Below are 16,489 nucleotides of genomic sequence, written 5' to 3' on the forward strand. Positions count from 1 at the left end.
AATGCTTTACACTTTTTAATTCTTTTAATTGTACACAATAAAATTTCCAAAACAAAAGTATACAAGTTCAATTGACTCTTAAATAGCTTAGAAAACCATGAAATCCTTGCATTATTTACTTAAAAGTTTATCTACGGTACATGTAATTGCATTTTACAAATAAGCCATTACAAAGATATAAAACATTCAAGCAGTTTTTAATTAATTTAGTTAATCAAATTGATATTTCCTATTTCCCCTTATACACAGGGATTCTCTTCTCCTTAAATGCAGTCAATCCCTCAATCCGGTCTTTGGTGGGGATTACCTGGGCGTAACATGCTTGTTCAAACTGCAGACCAGTCTCCAAATCAACCTCGCTACCACGATTAATCGCCAGCTTTGCCATTTTCAATGCGACAGGACCTTGAGGAGCAATTTCTTGAGCCAGCTCAAATGCCCTCTGATAAGCTGCATCGCCGGTATCAATCTGCTTTACAACATGGTTGACTAAGCCAATTCTCTCGGCCTCTGGGCCTTTAATTACTCTTGCTGTGAAAATAAGTTCCTTTGCAAGAGCTGGACCTACCAGCCTTGCAAGTCTTTGAGTTCCTCCACCCCCTGGTATAATGGCCAGCTTTGTTTCCACAAGACCCATAGAGGCATTGTCAGAAGCGATCCGTATGTCACACGCAAGTGCCAATTCCAGTCCCCCACCAACTGCTATACCATCTAGGGCCACAATAGTGGGAACTGGAAAGTTGGCAATTTCAGTAATAGCCTGGCGTAACCCAGCTACAAATGGACCAACTTCTTCTTCTGGCATCTGGGCCCTCTCTTTCAGGTCTGCTCCAGCACAAAATACATTTGGAACAGCACTGCGAAGAATCAGTGCCCTTAGGTTGGGATCAAATTTAATGCGCTCGATGTTTGATCTCATCATGTTCAGTAAGTTCTTGCCAATAGCATTTCTAGCAGCAGGCCTGTTAAGTGCCAAAACTGCAATTGCCCCATCGATCTTGAAATCCATAGACACTTCTCCATCACTGTTTGACTGGGTACTTGCCTTAACAACTGGCATTACACTGCACGGAAACTGCTTTGGACTCGGTAAACATTGACTTATTATACGCAATCTTAATGCCATCTTGATTTATGAGTGTGTTCTGATAAGGAGCTTTTCTTTTTCACTCTTACTCCAAACAACAGTAACCTGTAATAAACAAAGACACTATTTAAACATATATTTATCAGAAAAGTAAATTAATTATTCCTTTGTAACTGCACATCAAAGCATAAAATATCAAAAAGTTGAATATTTTAAATAATAATGCTTGTTAATTAAAGAATTCGTCTCCTGATACAGCTTTTAGAGTTTCATTGTTTGCTTTGGTAATTTAAATTGATGGAGCAACAGTACTGTTAATTAGGCACAGGTCAAAACTGCATTGCATGACAGAGGTGTCATATTTAGTCATCATAATCGATCTAGATCGATATGAATGCGTAAAGATGAATATTAACATTTACCATCAAGAATACCTTGACGTACAAAGAACAATAACCGTTGGCATAAAGATTTAACACTTTATTGCAACTTGCATACAGTTGCAAAACCAAAGCCAAGGCAAAGCCAAAGGTCAAATAGTTTCCAACATTTGCTCTCTATTAAGTTGTTCGACAGTTACACCATCAAGGTTTGCTTCTGTATGTATATTGGACTTGTTTTTTAAATTAAAACACACCTTTCTCGTAGATTATTATTAATTAAATCACGTTTTTGTGCAATTCATATTGTTCGCAACATCATGGTCTTTAAATAAACGTTTCCACCATTTGTACAAGCCATGTGACACATGATTACTGATCACGTGATGAGCATGTCAAAAAATATTAAAAGGGAAATAACTATTTTTCATTTACGATTGAAGCGTTAATGTACGTTAATGCATAATAAATAATAACACCGCGTGTCCTTTATTGAAACGTTATGGAAACATAAGAAATACACACAGGCTAAATATTTGTTTGTAACGGCTCGAGTGCACAATAACAATGTTATGCAGGAGTATTAAAAAAATTGCATCTACGCAGTAGTAACAACAGCATCACGCATATTTTAGACAGTGTATTCTAAAGCTATTAATAAACCTGACAGTGACAACAAACGGGATTGTTTACAGGTCAAAAAGTTTAAGGTTAAACATTCAGTGTTTGTGTGTCACAGTGTTTTGGATGGAATAGGGATAGTTATGCATGGATATGTACAGATCAAATTATTATTTTATTAAATTAATTAGCGACAAACACGTTTTCAAATAAAAATGGCATGGGCTTGGCTACTAGATGCCTATCTTACACGTTTACGTAAGCTGTTCCACTCTTTTTTAAAAGTGCAGTAAAGCGAGTATCCTGTTTTACTTAAGAAGACAGTGTCAGGTTTTCTTACATGTAAAAAATCCCCTCCTGATGGGGATTCCCCTTTTTGGCCGGGAGATACTGTCAACACACCAGCAAGGTTAGTGTTATTTTTCACCCTTTTTGAACAGGCTAGGTAGCGGAAAGCACTGAGTCTAAAATGTTGTTATACAAGGTATGAAGTACTTTGTAGAGTATTTCAATAGATATGTGCAGTTAGATAAGTTTCGTTTACGAAAGCATTAAAAAAATTGAATTTAGTATTTACGGTTAATCACCCGATAACTTCCTCATTATTGATACATACTATCAACATATTTTATGTCGCATGCCATGAAACATCTGAAAGCTATCCAGCTGTTATTTTACAATGAATTAGTTCCTGAAACATGTTACGTGTAACACGTTGGTTGTTTTGTCAAAAATTTTCCGTGACAAATGCATTGATATCAACAAAATACTGCAGAGAAAATAGACATTGCTCAATTCCGTCTAAAAATAGATTGCCTTTACCTTAGGGTATTTCCAGAAAATATTCACCGTTTTCCAAACGATGCATTGATAAAATACGAAGTGCTCTTAAGAGTTGAGAGACCACATTATATGGTAATATACTACCTGCGATTGGGGCTTAACAATATCATACATGAGTAATAAAAAAGTAAGAAGTCAAATTGAAAGTACCTCTGTCTACTTTCGTTTTGTGATTTCTATGTGCTTTCTGCAGGAAGTGAGCATATTGATCGTCAGTTAAAGCAAGAAACGTAAATTTATTAATGTAATTAATGCAGTTATTAAAATTTATACCTTCATCGCAGCATATTTTGTGTGGTGTAGGTGTAACTTACATATCGAACATTTTAATTATTATTATTATAAAATTATTTGAGCGATAGATCATTCAAAACCTATATTCAACATTTAAATTAATCTATCTGAGTTTATGTGCTGAGCTGTATGTTGCTGTCTTTTTCCTACTACTTACTGTATTGGGGATTGGGTCATGTAGATTCGCCACTGCCCATGAGACTGTCCTTCCGTCTTTCGGTCCTTCCGCCTGTTCTCATTAAAAGTAATTGCTGCAGAAAGGTTGGCACGTTGCAAACATATCAACCAGCATGTGAACTTGCGCACCATTATGTTTTGGTTCAGATACTTTCGAAATAAATCGAGTTGTGGTCTCTTTATGTAAGACAAATTACATGTGTCGCGCGTAACTTAAAAAGTGTTTCTGCTATATGGATTAAACTTTACAAAATATAAACCAGCATGTGATTGTGAGCACCTCCATATGTTTCACGTGATCTTGTCATAAGAACCAACGTTTTCCCCCTTTAACGAATCATTTTAATAACATTTTAATCCTTTTTAAAGTGCTTTTAGACCGGAATATGGATGTAATACAACTTTGCTAAACATCATTGAAGATTGGACAGCATTTCTTGATAAAAACCATTACGCTGCCGCTATTTTGATGGATCTTTCAAAGGCTTTCGACTGCTTACCACATGATCTATTAGTGGTATTGATAAAAAGTCTTTATCTTTAATTGACAGTTATCTATCACAAAGGCAGCTATGTGTCAGGGTTGGTGATGTTCATTGTTCTTTCCAAGAGACATTGAAGGGAGTTCCTCAGTGTTCTATTCTAGGTCCTGTCCTTTTAAATATTTTTATTAATGATATACTAGTATTTGAATTTGTAACAGAATCAAACCTTTATAACTTTGCAGGTGACAACACACTCTTTTAGTAGTATATCACATGAACATCTGGTCAATGTTCTTGAACATGCTAGTTTAAGTCTCAACAAATGGTTCCATGAAAATAAAATGCAAGCAAACCCTGATACATGTCAGGCAATGTCCTTTGGGAAGAAAACTCACAACTTATAACTTATTTTCCAATTGAATGATGTAAACATAAAATGTGGAGATGGAGTTGTTAATTAGCAAAATTACCAGAACTACATGAACTTACTACCGCTACCACTACTTAAAATAGTATTTCGGATTAAACATTATAAATAGTAAAATCTATATGATATCCACATTTAGATGAATCGCCTCGGTGGTTCCGAGCTGCCCGGTTCGAGCATCTCTGGTGGCGCGAGGACGGGAACGTTGCACGAGACCCAGCATTTCCGCTGGAACACTGCCGACGTCCTCGGCAAAGGGGCCACAGCAACCGTCTTCTACGGCCGAAACAAGGTGCAGTATTGGCGTTAGTTTAAATCTATTTGGAAAACTTTGCTTAATTAATGTGCGTAAAATGACATCCAAGAGTAGCTTGTGCAGTCCGAACGTGCTAACCAGGTAATCAGGGACGACACTTTCCGTTTTAATAGAATTTTTCGTTTTAAACGAAAATTCATTCTAGTCAGATAGTGTATTCCTTGATTACATGCACAGGCTTATCGAGGACGACACTTTACATACATGCCTGAAGTCCAGTTTGCACAGGCTAATCGAGGGCGACTCTTTACAAACATGCCTGAAGTCCAGTTTGCACAGGCTAATCGAGGACGACTCTTTACAAACATGCCTGAAGTCCAATTTGCACAGGCTAATCGAGGACGACTCTTTACAAACATGCCTGAAGTCCAGTTTGCACAGGCTAATCGAGGACGACTCTTTACAAACATGCCTGAAGTCCAGTTTGCACAGGCTAATCGAGGACGACTCTTTACATACATGCCTGAAGTCCAGTTTGCACAGGCTAATCGAGGACGACACTTTACAAACATGCCTGAAGTCCAGTTTTCCTAGAACAAGACCCCTATTACCTGGATTGGATCTAAAACATATGGCTTCTTGAGACGCATTGCAGTTCGTTTTACGCGTAGATTTGGTGTCATAGCAGACAATATTGAAAATGATCTCAGAGTGGCGATCAAACTTCGGGCCATAGAATCGTAAGGCGGACTTTTATTGCAGAATGTTTTAGCTCGGTCTCATTTACCATGTAACACAACCGTGGGCTAGTGTTAACGCACTGGCCCTACAACCCAGGAGACCGTTTGAATAAACCCTCGTAAATGATGACTGTTTAACCATGCAGTCTAAATGCTATTTAAAATGGCAAGATGATCAGTTGCGAGGATCGTATATGGTTCACCAGTCGCAGATAACGGTGGCTTATAGAATCGGTCTCCAAATTCGATCTCATACTATATTTTACCTACTTACTATTTTTTCTCCAGAGACGCAAAGCCGCCGTGTAGAACACTATGCGCTTTACACGGGACTCTAGCATACCATATGTCGTTGCCTGCGGAAACGGGGCGTCTCTTATCTATTCGATGCTCTTTTTATCGCTATCGATCTTTTAGGGCGAGGTCCGTATGAGAGATAATCTTTGTCCTCTTCACCCACGCACAATTACATGCATTCAAACAATTTTCTTAATGTATACTCGTTTTCTAAGTATTAACTCGTCGATCCCTACTTAGATTATACTTTCCTTGGCCAAGTTGGGGTATTCTTATCTTATTTTGTCGCATTCAACGGTACTGATTTCTATTCTAAGTCCTTTTTATGAGCCGCGCTCTTGGAAAACCGGGCTCAAGGCATGCGCGTAAAGTGTCGTTCCAGATAAGCGTGTGAAGTCCACACAGGCTATTAAGGCACGACACTTTCCGCGTTTATGGTATTCTTCGTTCAAAAGAAGCATATTCACAGCGAAAATTCAGTTTTGGCAGATTACTGCACAGGCTAAAGTGGGACGACACTTTTCGCACATGAATTTAGCCACATTTTCACATAGCGTAGCTCAAATGTTTGTTTTACTTTCATTTGCAGGACACGGGTGACGTGTGCGCTATCAAGGTCTTCTATGAGCGTATCTCGCGGCACATCCCTTCCACGAGGCATCGAGAAATCGACTCCATGCGGAGGCTGCAACACGACAACATCGTCAAGCTGATCGACTTGGAAAAAGAGGTTCACAGCGAATTATTATTTTTTGCTTGAGCGTCATGTCAAAGAAATGAAGCTTTTTTGCCACTGAATACATTTTCGAATGTTTGTATGGTAAGAACCTGTAAATTATGATGGTATGTTTTGCTTTAACTTCTTGAAAAAGAAGTGCAGTTTTATTTCCACAAATAAATAGTCGAATGTGTCCATAATATATATATATATATATATATATATATATATATATATATATATATATATATATATATATATATATATATATATATATATATATATATATATATATATATATATATATATATATATATATATATAATAATAATAATTATGCCCCCTTCGAAAAGGAATGGTTATATTGTTTTGCTTGATGTCGGGCGGTCGGTCAGTCCGATCAATAACTTGTAAACGGAGGGATCGATTGGCTTAATACTTCCCATGTGAATTGGCGTTGAACAGTTGAAATTGGGGTCACTAGGTCAAAGATCAAGGTCACTGTCACCGATCAATATCTCGTCAACACAATCAGTTATAATGAGTGGTTTCAAATCAGACAAAAATCACAATTGATTATATAATCAAGCATACATAATCGATTATAAATCGTTTAACATTAAAAATACTTTTACAGAGTATTGGCAAGTTCAGCTGAATTTATAAAGCTCTATAAAGAGGACAAAAAATGAAATATATTGCGACAACATAATTTTATATAAATTTTAATGTTGAAAAATTAGATTCATATCACAATAAACGGGTGATGTGTTCAACAAAATAAGCAACGGGAATTGTTTTAAACTGTGTGATAAACGAACACAGATGCTTACCACTTACTGCCGACTGAGTTTATCGCAATGTCAGTCTTTTCACTTATCTACTAAATCAGCGACGTCCATTTTCCGGAAAGACAATCGATTATCGCTTACTTTCTCATCCAACAACGATTAATCGATTTTATTCGATCATCGTGACATCACTAATTATAATACTTTAATATTCTCAACCCATTTACTATAACGATTATTTAACAGAAGTGCAAAATTCTGTGTCAACAAAAACCTTATTTAATTGGGCTCGATTGGTCATTGTCGGCTCGGGTACTACTTACATGTACCTCGGGTACTCTTAAGTATACTTACATGTACCCCGGGTACGGTAAATATACTTAATCGTACCTGGTCGATATTAGACTGTACCCGAGTTGTATTCCCGCAAAAAAATCCGATGTCGTAAAACGCGCTACCGATTATTTTAAACAAACTTCTCTTTAAATAAAAACTGCACCAACATGCTTTTTGAGTATGAGTTTCGATAATATAGAGGCGATTTTACAGAAAATTGACATAAATGTGAATATAATTTAATTTAAAAAAAAATAGCCGACAACGACCGATTTAGCGTAAAATTTTCCGGGTACGTTTTAGTATATTTACGGTACCCGGGGTACATGTAAGTATACTTAAGAGTACCCGGGGTACATGTAAGTAGTACCCGAGCCGACAATGACCAATCGGGCTTTAATTGGCTAAGTCACACTAACATGACAAGATGAACTGTGATGGTAATTGTTGTTGCAAACAAATCCGTATCCGACCGCGGAGGTCTTGTTATGGTATGATTTGAACTGACATTAGTGCATTCCCCAAAGAAAGATAAATGGGTGTGGCACCGTCCGTCTGTGTGTTGATTGACTGACTGGTTGGGTGTTCTCCCGTCTGTACTCATTACGTTTCCACTCAGTTACATATACATGCATGGAATAATTCTTTATATGACTTCGGATTGTTATTCCCCATGACAAGCAACTACAATCGTCCACTCTCAAAGTTCGAGGTCACAATCCAAGGTCAACGGTAAACAATGTCGATTGTGCTCTGTTACTTTCACACGCCTAAGAGTATTGCAATATACCTTTGGATTATCGCTTCCCATGACCAGGCGATGTGTTACTTTAACTACAAGTCTCTACGCTCAAATTTCAATGTCACAAAGGTCAAAGTCCAATAATTTTTGTCCACGCTCTGTTATGTTAACATGCCTTGGCGTAATTTAATATGACTTCGGATTATCTTTCCCCATGACTAGGGGATGTGCGGCGTTAAAGTTCCATGCTCCTCCCTCATAGGTTAAGGTTACATCATTTGAGTCCAACTCAACATATTCTTTTGCACATGTACAGACATTTTTTTAGCTCACCTGAGCACAACGTGCTCATGGTGAGCTTTCGTGATCGCTTTTTGTCCGTTGTCCGTCGTGCGGCGTCAACATTGTTAACTATCAAGATGCCACATTTATTGTCCAAACTTCATGAAATTTGGTCAGAAAATTGGTTTCAATGATATCTGGGATAAGTTCGAAAATGGTTACGTTTGCTTGAAAAACATGGCTGCCAAGGGGCGGGGCATTTTTCCTTATATGGCTAAAGCAAAATATTGTTAACACTCTAGAGGCCACATTTTATTGTCTGATCTTCATAAAACTTGGTCAGAAGATTTATCCCAATAATATCTTGGACGAGTTCGAAAATAATGCCGGTTGGTTGAAAAACATGGCCGCCAGGGGGCTGGGCATTTTTCCTTATATAGCTATAGTAAAACCTTGTTAACACTCTAGAGGCCACATTTACATGTATTGTCCAATCTTGATGAAATATGGTCAGAAGATTTGTCATAATGATATCTTGGATGAGTTCGAAGATGGTTACATTTGCTTGAAAAACATGGCCGCAAATGGGCGGGGCATTTTTCCTTATATGGCTATATAAGGCTATAGTAAAATCTTGTTAACACTCTAGAGGCCACATTTATAGTCCGATCTTCATGAAACTCGGTCAGAAGATTCATCCCCAAAATATCTTGAACAACTTCAAAAGTGATGCCGGTTGGTTGAAAAACATGGCCACCACGGGGGCAGGGCTATTTTCCTTATATGGCTATAGTTAAACCTTGTTAACACTCTAGAGGTCACATTTATTTTCCGATCATCATGAAACTTGGTCAGAAGATTTGTCCCAATGATATCTTGGATGAGTTCGAAAATGGTTTTGGTTGCTTTAAAAACATGGCCACCAGGGGCGGGGCATTTTTCTTTATATGGCTATATATGGCTTTACTAAAACCTTGTTAACACTCTATTTGTCCCAATAATATCTTGTTATCTCAGGTGAGCGACTTTCGACCTTTCAGGCCCTCTTGTTTCACCTTTGGGGAAAAGATGGCGAGGCCTTTTGGTTGGTAAATTTTATTACAAAATGGCCATTACTTGTTCAGATAAACATATTTACATGTGTGTATTCTGTTCCATTTTATAACATTATTAGCTCGCGTTACTAATTATGCTAAAGTAGACTATGATCAAACTTGGTTTGATAAAAATTGTTGGAAATTTGTACCGAAAATGCAGGGGGATGGGTCGAATTTTGGCCGAAAGTTGTTCCTTAAAATAACTGCACCCTTTTAAACTAGCCTTAGGAAATACATGTAATCATATTTAAAGGGATCTTTTCACGCTTTGGTAAATTGACAAAATTGAAAAAAGTTGTTTCAGATTCGCAAATTTTCGTTTTAGTTATGATATTTGTGAGGAAACAGTAATACTGAACATTTACCATGGTCTAATATAGCCATTATATGCATCTTTTGACGATTTTAAAACCTACAAATTATAAAGCGTTGCAACGCGAAACGATTGAATAATTTGGAGAGTTCTGTTTTTGTCGCTAAATTTTGTGAAACTACGAAGATTGCTTATATAAGGTATAAAATACGTCACATATGTGTACTCGGCGGAATAGCTCAGTAGGCTAAAGCGTTTTTACTTCAGGACTCTGGCAGGACTCCAGGGGTCACTGGTTCGAAACCTGGTCCGGGCAATGTTCTTTTCCTTTTTTAAATATATTCTTGATTTTTTACTGGAGCTTTTACGATCCAATGTTTACATTTATCGATATAAAGCATTCAATGAATAAGTTAAAAAATGCCAAAATCTGTGAAAAGGCCCCTTTAAAGTAAAATGTGAATAACGTTATGATATTGGTTTCTGTTAGGATTGTTACCAGAGATACACAACTGTATGAATTTCATGACGATGTTATAGTACATGCGTGCACGAATTGTTTCAGATAGCGTAAACATGTTATCAATTTTCATTGAAACCTTAGTTCCTAAGGACACATTTAAATACCAAATATTTGAACTTTTTCTGAAATCTTATCTTCGGATATACGGGAACACACCAGTAAAATAATCAGACACATATGTAAAAACGAATATACAATTAAATTTTAGCATGTCAAATAAAAATTCTAATCAGTATGCCAGTTAATCAATAAATCATAAAATCGGAATAATATCATATATAATATTTCTTTATATTTGTTTATAAATAAACCATGGAATTTATTTGTTTATACATTCACGGATAATGTATCTACTCGGTTTACAAAACCAGCATTAGACCGATAAGATTACTGACAATATTTCAAGGATTCATGATCACGACAACTTATGTCAAACTCAGGAAACACACCATTGGTCTCCGGATGTTGTTGCGTCTTTAGACAATTTTTTTATCTGATCAGATTTGGTAAATTTGCCCTTAAAGATTTAACAAAGCACCATTGTCTTTGCGCAACTGGGATACTGTTTCCTATGTTATGGTCGACACTACCATGTACACATGCTTCATTTTGACGAACCATCCAAGGTCCTGGTAATGGAATATTGCGCAAATGGGCCCATAAACTTTAGTTTATGCATGTACTAACAATTACAGGGTCGATCCCACGGCGTATTTCGCAATTGGGTGACTATACTCAATATTGATATTGACGTTTACATTTATACTCAATGTTCACATTTATCTTTGAGCCTCGCTCTGCGAAAGGGGATTTTATACATGTGCGTAAAGTGTACTCCCAGATTAGCCTGCGCGGACTGCACAGGCTAATCAGGTACGACACTGTCCACTTAAAGTGGAATTTATCTTAGGAGAGACATACTTTATTCGAAAATAAATAAAGAGGAGAGTGTCGTACGTGATTAGCCTATGCGGACTGCACAGGCTAATCTGGGGCGACACTTTACGCACATGCGTTAAACGGTTGCATTCCGTATATCCAGTGAGCGGCTCGTGTATATGTGTTTCAGACGGACTCAAACACCGAGGTTCTTGTAATGGAATATTGCGCGGGCGGGTCACTGTACTCGATGCTCGAGCAGCCGCAGTACGCATTCGGTTTCCCGGAATCAGAGTTTCGTCTGTTCCTTAAACATATCGGTAAACGCATGTACTAAATAATTTCTGTGCGACGTACTTTTATTTTTTCTACATTTAATACTTTGGTCATGTAATGGTGAGCCTCTGCAGTTCACACGGGGCTGTCCAGGACGGAACGTTCCTCATACACATATTTTAAGTTTGTTGAAGATCATTAAAAATACATATTTTTACAATTTGACCTTATTTTTTATTCTTAAAAAAATAACAACGCTTTCAAGAGTTCGTTAAAGTAAAAAGAAAATTTTAATATTATTCCATTTTTTTTTTAAATATTCTGCTGTAGCAATATCTAGCTTCTTAATATAATTAAATAGCCTAACTACATGTATATGTTTGACAGCGAACGGAATTCGTTACTTACGACAGTCTGGTTACATTCATCGGGACATCAAACCTGGCAATATTATGCGGTACATTGGCGATGACGGCAGGTAAATTTTCTGAAATTATGGCTCTCAGTTACTCGTGTATTTATTACATAAACTGCAGTATTATTGGTTGAACCTTCTGATTTATATTTTCACTTAAGATATAGTCAAATGGAAAAAAATACCCCCAAACTATTATTTATTTCTTCAAATCTATATAATAAATGATTTTCAAGTATTACGCGCCACAACCAGAACGTTAAAGTATAATAGACCTCTTTGCGCCGTTGTCCAGTACTTGTCTGATTAATGTTTCTTGTTTTTCTGTTGGTTTCATTATTGGAGTGCTTATATATATTGTATGAACCATTTTTTACAGTTCTTTGTACAAATTGACCGACTTTGGGGCTGCTCGTGAGCTTCAGGAAGATGAAACATTTACCTCAATATACGGAACTGAAGAATATCTGGTATGTAAAATATACCTCTATATACGGAACTGAAGAATATCTGGTATGTAAAATATACCTCTATATACGGAACTGAAGAATATCTGGTATGTAAAATATACATCTATATACGGAACTGAAGAATATCTGGTATGTAAAATATACCTCTATATACGGAACTAAAGAATATCTGGTATGTAAAATATACCTCTATATACGGAACTGAAGAATATCTGGTATGTAAAATATACCTCTATATACGGAACTAAAGAATATCTGGTATGTAAAATATACCTCTATATACGGAACTGAAGAATATCTGGTATGTAAAATATACATCTATATACAGAACTGAAGAATATCTGGTATGTAAAATATACATCTATATACAGAACTGAAGACTATCTGGTATGTAAAATATACCTCTATATACGGAACTGAAGAATATCTGGTATGTAAAATTTACATCTATATACAGAACTGAAGAGTATCTGGTATGTAAAATGTACATCTATGTACGAAACTGAAGAATATCTGGTATGTAAAATGTACATCTATATACGAAACTGACGAATATCTGGTATGTAAAGTATACCTCTATATACGGAACTGAAGAATATCTGGTATGTTAAATGTACATCTATATACGGAACTGAAGAATATCTGGTATGTAAAATGTACATCTATATACGAAACTGACGAATATCTGGTATGTAAAATTAACGTCTATATACGGAACTAAAGAATATCTGGTATGTAAAATATACCTCTATACACGGAATTGAAGAATATCTGTTATGAAAATATACCTCTTTCCTTACGGAACTGAAGAATATCTGGTATGTAAAATTTTCCTCTATATACGGAACTGAAGAATATCTGGTATGTAAATTATACCTCTATATACGGAACTGAAGAATATCTGGTAAGTGACATTCATCTCTATATACGGAACTGAAGAATATATGGTATGTAACATTTACCTCTAAGTACGGAACTGAAAATATCTATAATGTAACATTTACCTCTATATACGGAACTGAAGAATATCTGGTATGTAACATTTACCTCTATATACGGAACTGAAGAATATCAGGTTTATAAAATGTAAACGATAAACGGATTTAAGAGTTTCTGATGTGCAGCGATGACCTCAATATATGCTACTTAAGAGCATCTTCTACGTAAAATTTACCTCACTACTGTATATGATATTGAAGAGTATCTTATTTGCAATGATGTCCTCACTATATGGAACTGAGAAACATCTGGTATTAAACATGTACCCAAATGTATGGAACTGGAGAATATATTATTTGTAAAATATTTATCTAAATATATGGCACTCATGAACTTCTGATATGTGAAATTTTATGAATATAAGGTACTCAATATTTGCCTTGAGATATGGAACAGAGGCATATCTGGTACCAAACATTACCTCAATATACGGAACTGAGGAATATCTGTTAACATTTATCTCGATGTACGGAACCGTGGAATATCTAGTACGTAACAATTACCTCAATTTAATGGACTTCAGAATATCTGGTACTTAATATGTACCCCAATAATCGGTCTTGAAGAATACCGGATACAAAGTATTTGCTTCAATATACGGGACTTGAGAATATGTGATACGTAATATGTACCTTAATATCCGGGACTGACGAATATCTGGTACGTAATAATTACCTCAATATACGGGACTGAAGACTATCTGATATGATATATTAACCTAAATATACGAGACTCACGAATATCTGCTACGTACTATTTACCTCGATATACGCGACTGACGAATATCTGATACGCTATATTTACCTCAATATACGGGACTAAAGAATATCTGGTAAAATTAACCCCTCAATATACGGTATTGAAGAGTACCTGACACATACTTAATACGCATTAATAATCGTAATAAGAGGAACTTATGACTAACCGATACGTAATACACGTATTGAACTGAACAATACATTTTACGTAATATTTATGGGATTTACGAATATCTAAAAAGTAATTTTTACCTCATTGAGATGTATTAATCTATGTATCATTGAAAATATCTTTTACGGAATGTACCTTAATGTAATGCTGAGGTAAATATGACATATACACTTTAATATTTACCTCGATATATGCGAATGGCATATATGGTATATACAACTAACATCAATTTATCTAAGCAATCTTATTCGAAACATTTACGGTGATATGCGGAACTGAGGAATGAAAATTAATCAATATTTTCCTCAATATTCTGAAATGCAGTAATATGAAGATTTGGTATGTAACATTGGATTGATAGTTTGTATCATTGACGCCAATAAAACTAATGAATACAAGCTTATTCATATCGAAGAAGATGGCTGGCTTGTGTTTTGTTTTAATTTCCTTTATAAGATATTGTTGGGATTTTTACTTTACCATTAAATCACGCGTGTCACGATATATCATTGCTCGGGTTTGTATTTGAAACCAAATTGTATATCCGTCATCAGTCTTGGTGACATATGAAACCAACATGTGAAGTATATCAATAGTTTTGTTGAACTGTAGTTATTTTACAGTTGACTAAAGGCATGTTAAACATTTTATCCTAACTCTGGGTAAACTTTGCCTCATTCATGTGTGTGAAGTGTCGTCCCAGATAAACCTGTGCAGTACGCATAGGCTAATCAGGGACGATACATTCTGCCTAATCTGGATTTTGATTCAGAAGAGACTTTATTTAAAACAAAATCCATGAAAACTGAAAGTTTTGTCCCAGATTAGCCCGTGCGGACTGCACAGGCTTATCTGGGAGACACTTTACGCATATGCATTAAGCCCAGTTTTCACAAAACGCGGCTTATTTTATTTTATTTTTACTCAGTATCCGAGAATGTACGAGCAAGCCGTGTTGCGGCGGCCCGGACAGCAGGACTTCGACGCCTCCGTTGACCTCTGGAGTCTCGGGGTCACTTTGTACCACGTGAGCACCGGCATGCTGCCCTTCCAGCCCTTCGGGGGCCGCAGCAATTCGGAGACTATGTGAGCTGACACTTCAACCAATAGATTTACACCGGGCTAGTATTCGAAAAAGCGCACACATTTGTCGTACAAACCAAACGGACTCATTTAAAATGCTTTTAAAACCACACACCTTATGTACTTTAACTGCTGGTATTTTAGGAAAATCTACAAGTGATACGTAAAGTAGGTCTGTGCTGTTTTATAATACGGATTAAAATAGGTGGTATGAGCAACTTGTGGTGATAAGGATTCCACTTCTTAGCAAATGGCTACTTACCCTAAGTTAACCGATAGTCGTCGTTCGGATCTCCAATTCTTAAGAAAAAAACTAATGTTTTTGTAAAAAAAGTTTCAAACCCATGTTATCCTCCAATAATATTTGCATTCAAATAATTACGGTTTCTTCGGTATGTGAATACTTAGGCCCTTTGTTTATTCATGTGCAGTCCGCACGGCTAATCAGGGACGACACTTTTCGCGCGTAAATTGGAATTTTGCAAAGAAGAGACTTCATTTAACGTAAAATGTCATAAAAGCGGAAAGTGTCGTCCCTGATTAGCCTGTGCGGATTGCACAGGCTAATCTGGGACGACACTTGACGCACATGCATTACGCCCAGTTTTCTCAGAACACGACACATTTTTATATCAAATTGCACATACATCATGAAACAACATAACAACGTATCCAGCTTGGCGAATGTATGGTTACTTATTATTTTTCGTTTAATTAATATTTGGTATACGTTGTTAATAATAGTTCGATCAAATAAATGAAATCTCATTTAAAGAAAAGAAAAAAAAAGTCTAATATGATCTTGATTTATTTCTGCTAAAGGCACAAGATCACGTCACAGAAACCGGAAGGAGCGTTATCCGGTGTCCAGATAAGTCCAAATGGCGACATCAAGTGGAGTAACTCACTGCCAGACACGTGTTATCTCTCAAAGTAGGCACATTTTACACCGGTATATTATTTTCCAGATTGATTCTGATAATTCTTCATTCTTTGATGTATAAAAGCGTTTTATTTGGAGTTTCGGA

General features: G+C 36.3%; 2 protein-coding genes across 6 annotated transcripts in view; one reads left to right on the plus strand and one right to left on the minus strand.

Annotated features, from left to right (window-relative positions):
* Positions 1–2,853, minus strand: LOC127880921 (methylglutaconyl-CoA hydratase, mitochondrial-like). 3 transcript variants are annotated; one of them, XM_052428432.1, is made up of 3 exons: positions 2,705–2,853; positions 2,429–2,552; positions 1–1,192 (listed from the first exon to the last, which is right to left on the minus strand). In XM_052428432.1, the coding sequence occupies exon 3, from the start codon at positions 1,124–1,126 to the stop codon at positions 230–232; it is 897 nt and encodes a 298-aa protein (XP_052284392.1). In that variant the 5' UTR covers positions 1,127–1,192; positions 2,429–2,552; positions 2,705–2,853; the 3' UTR covers positions 1–229. The 3 variants fall into 3 exon arrangements, with proteins under 3 accessions (XP_052284392.1, XP_052284393.1, XP_052284391.1); XM_052428433.1 differs by lacking the exon at positions 2,429–2,552 and having other exon boundaries at positions 2,705–2,849; XM_052428431.1 differs by lacking the exons at positions 2,429–2,552; positions 2,705–2,853 and adding an exon at positions 1,725–1,859.
* The window catches only part of LOC127880902 (serine/threonine-protein kinase TBK1-like), a 26,518-nt gene continuing 11,923 nt past the window's right edge, over positions 1,895–16,489 (plus strand). Inside the window, exons 1-8 of one of the 3 annotated variants that reach the window (XM_052428391.1) lie at positions 1,895–2,497; positions 4,454–4,606; positions 6,197–6,337; positions 11,479–11,608; positions 11,952–12,042; positions 12,359–12,449; positions 15,307–15,464; positions 16,284–16,394. In XM_052428391.1, coding sequence (XP_052284351.1) covers positions 4,454–4,606; positions 6,197–6,337; positions 11,479–11,608; positions 11,952–12,042; positions 12,359–12,449; positions 15,307–15,464; positions 16,284–16,394 — 875 coding nt within the window. In that variant the 5' untranslated portion in view covers positions 1,895–2,497. The other 2 variants (XM_052428392.1, XM_052428390.1) reach the window with 2 other exon arrangements.

Source organism: Dreissena polymorpha, chromosome 5 (genome assembly GCF_020536995.1).
Source record: "Dreissena polymorpha isolate Duluth1 chromosome 5, UMN_Dpol_1.0, whole genome shotgun sequence".
Classification (NCBI taxonomy): Eukaryota; Metazoa; Mollusca; class Bivalvia; order Myida; family Dreissenidae; genus Dreissena; species Dreissena polymorpha.

What these genes read in the sequence shown, in the direction of transcription:
- LOC127880921 (XM_052428432.1), bottom strand. Translation starts at nt 1,126, where the DNA reads ATGGCATTAAGATTGCGTATAATAAGTCAATGTTTACCGAGTCCAAAG.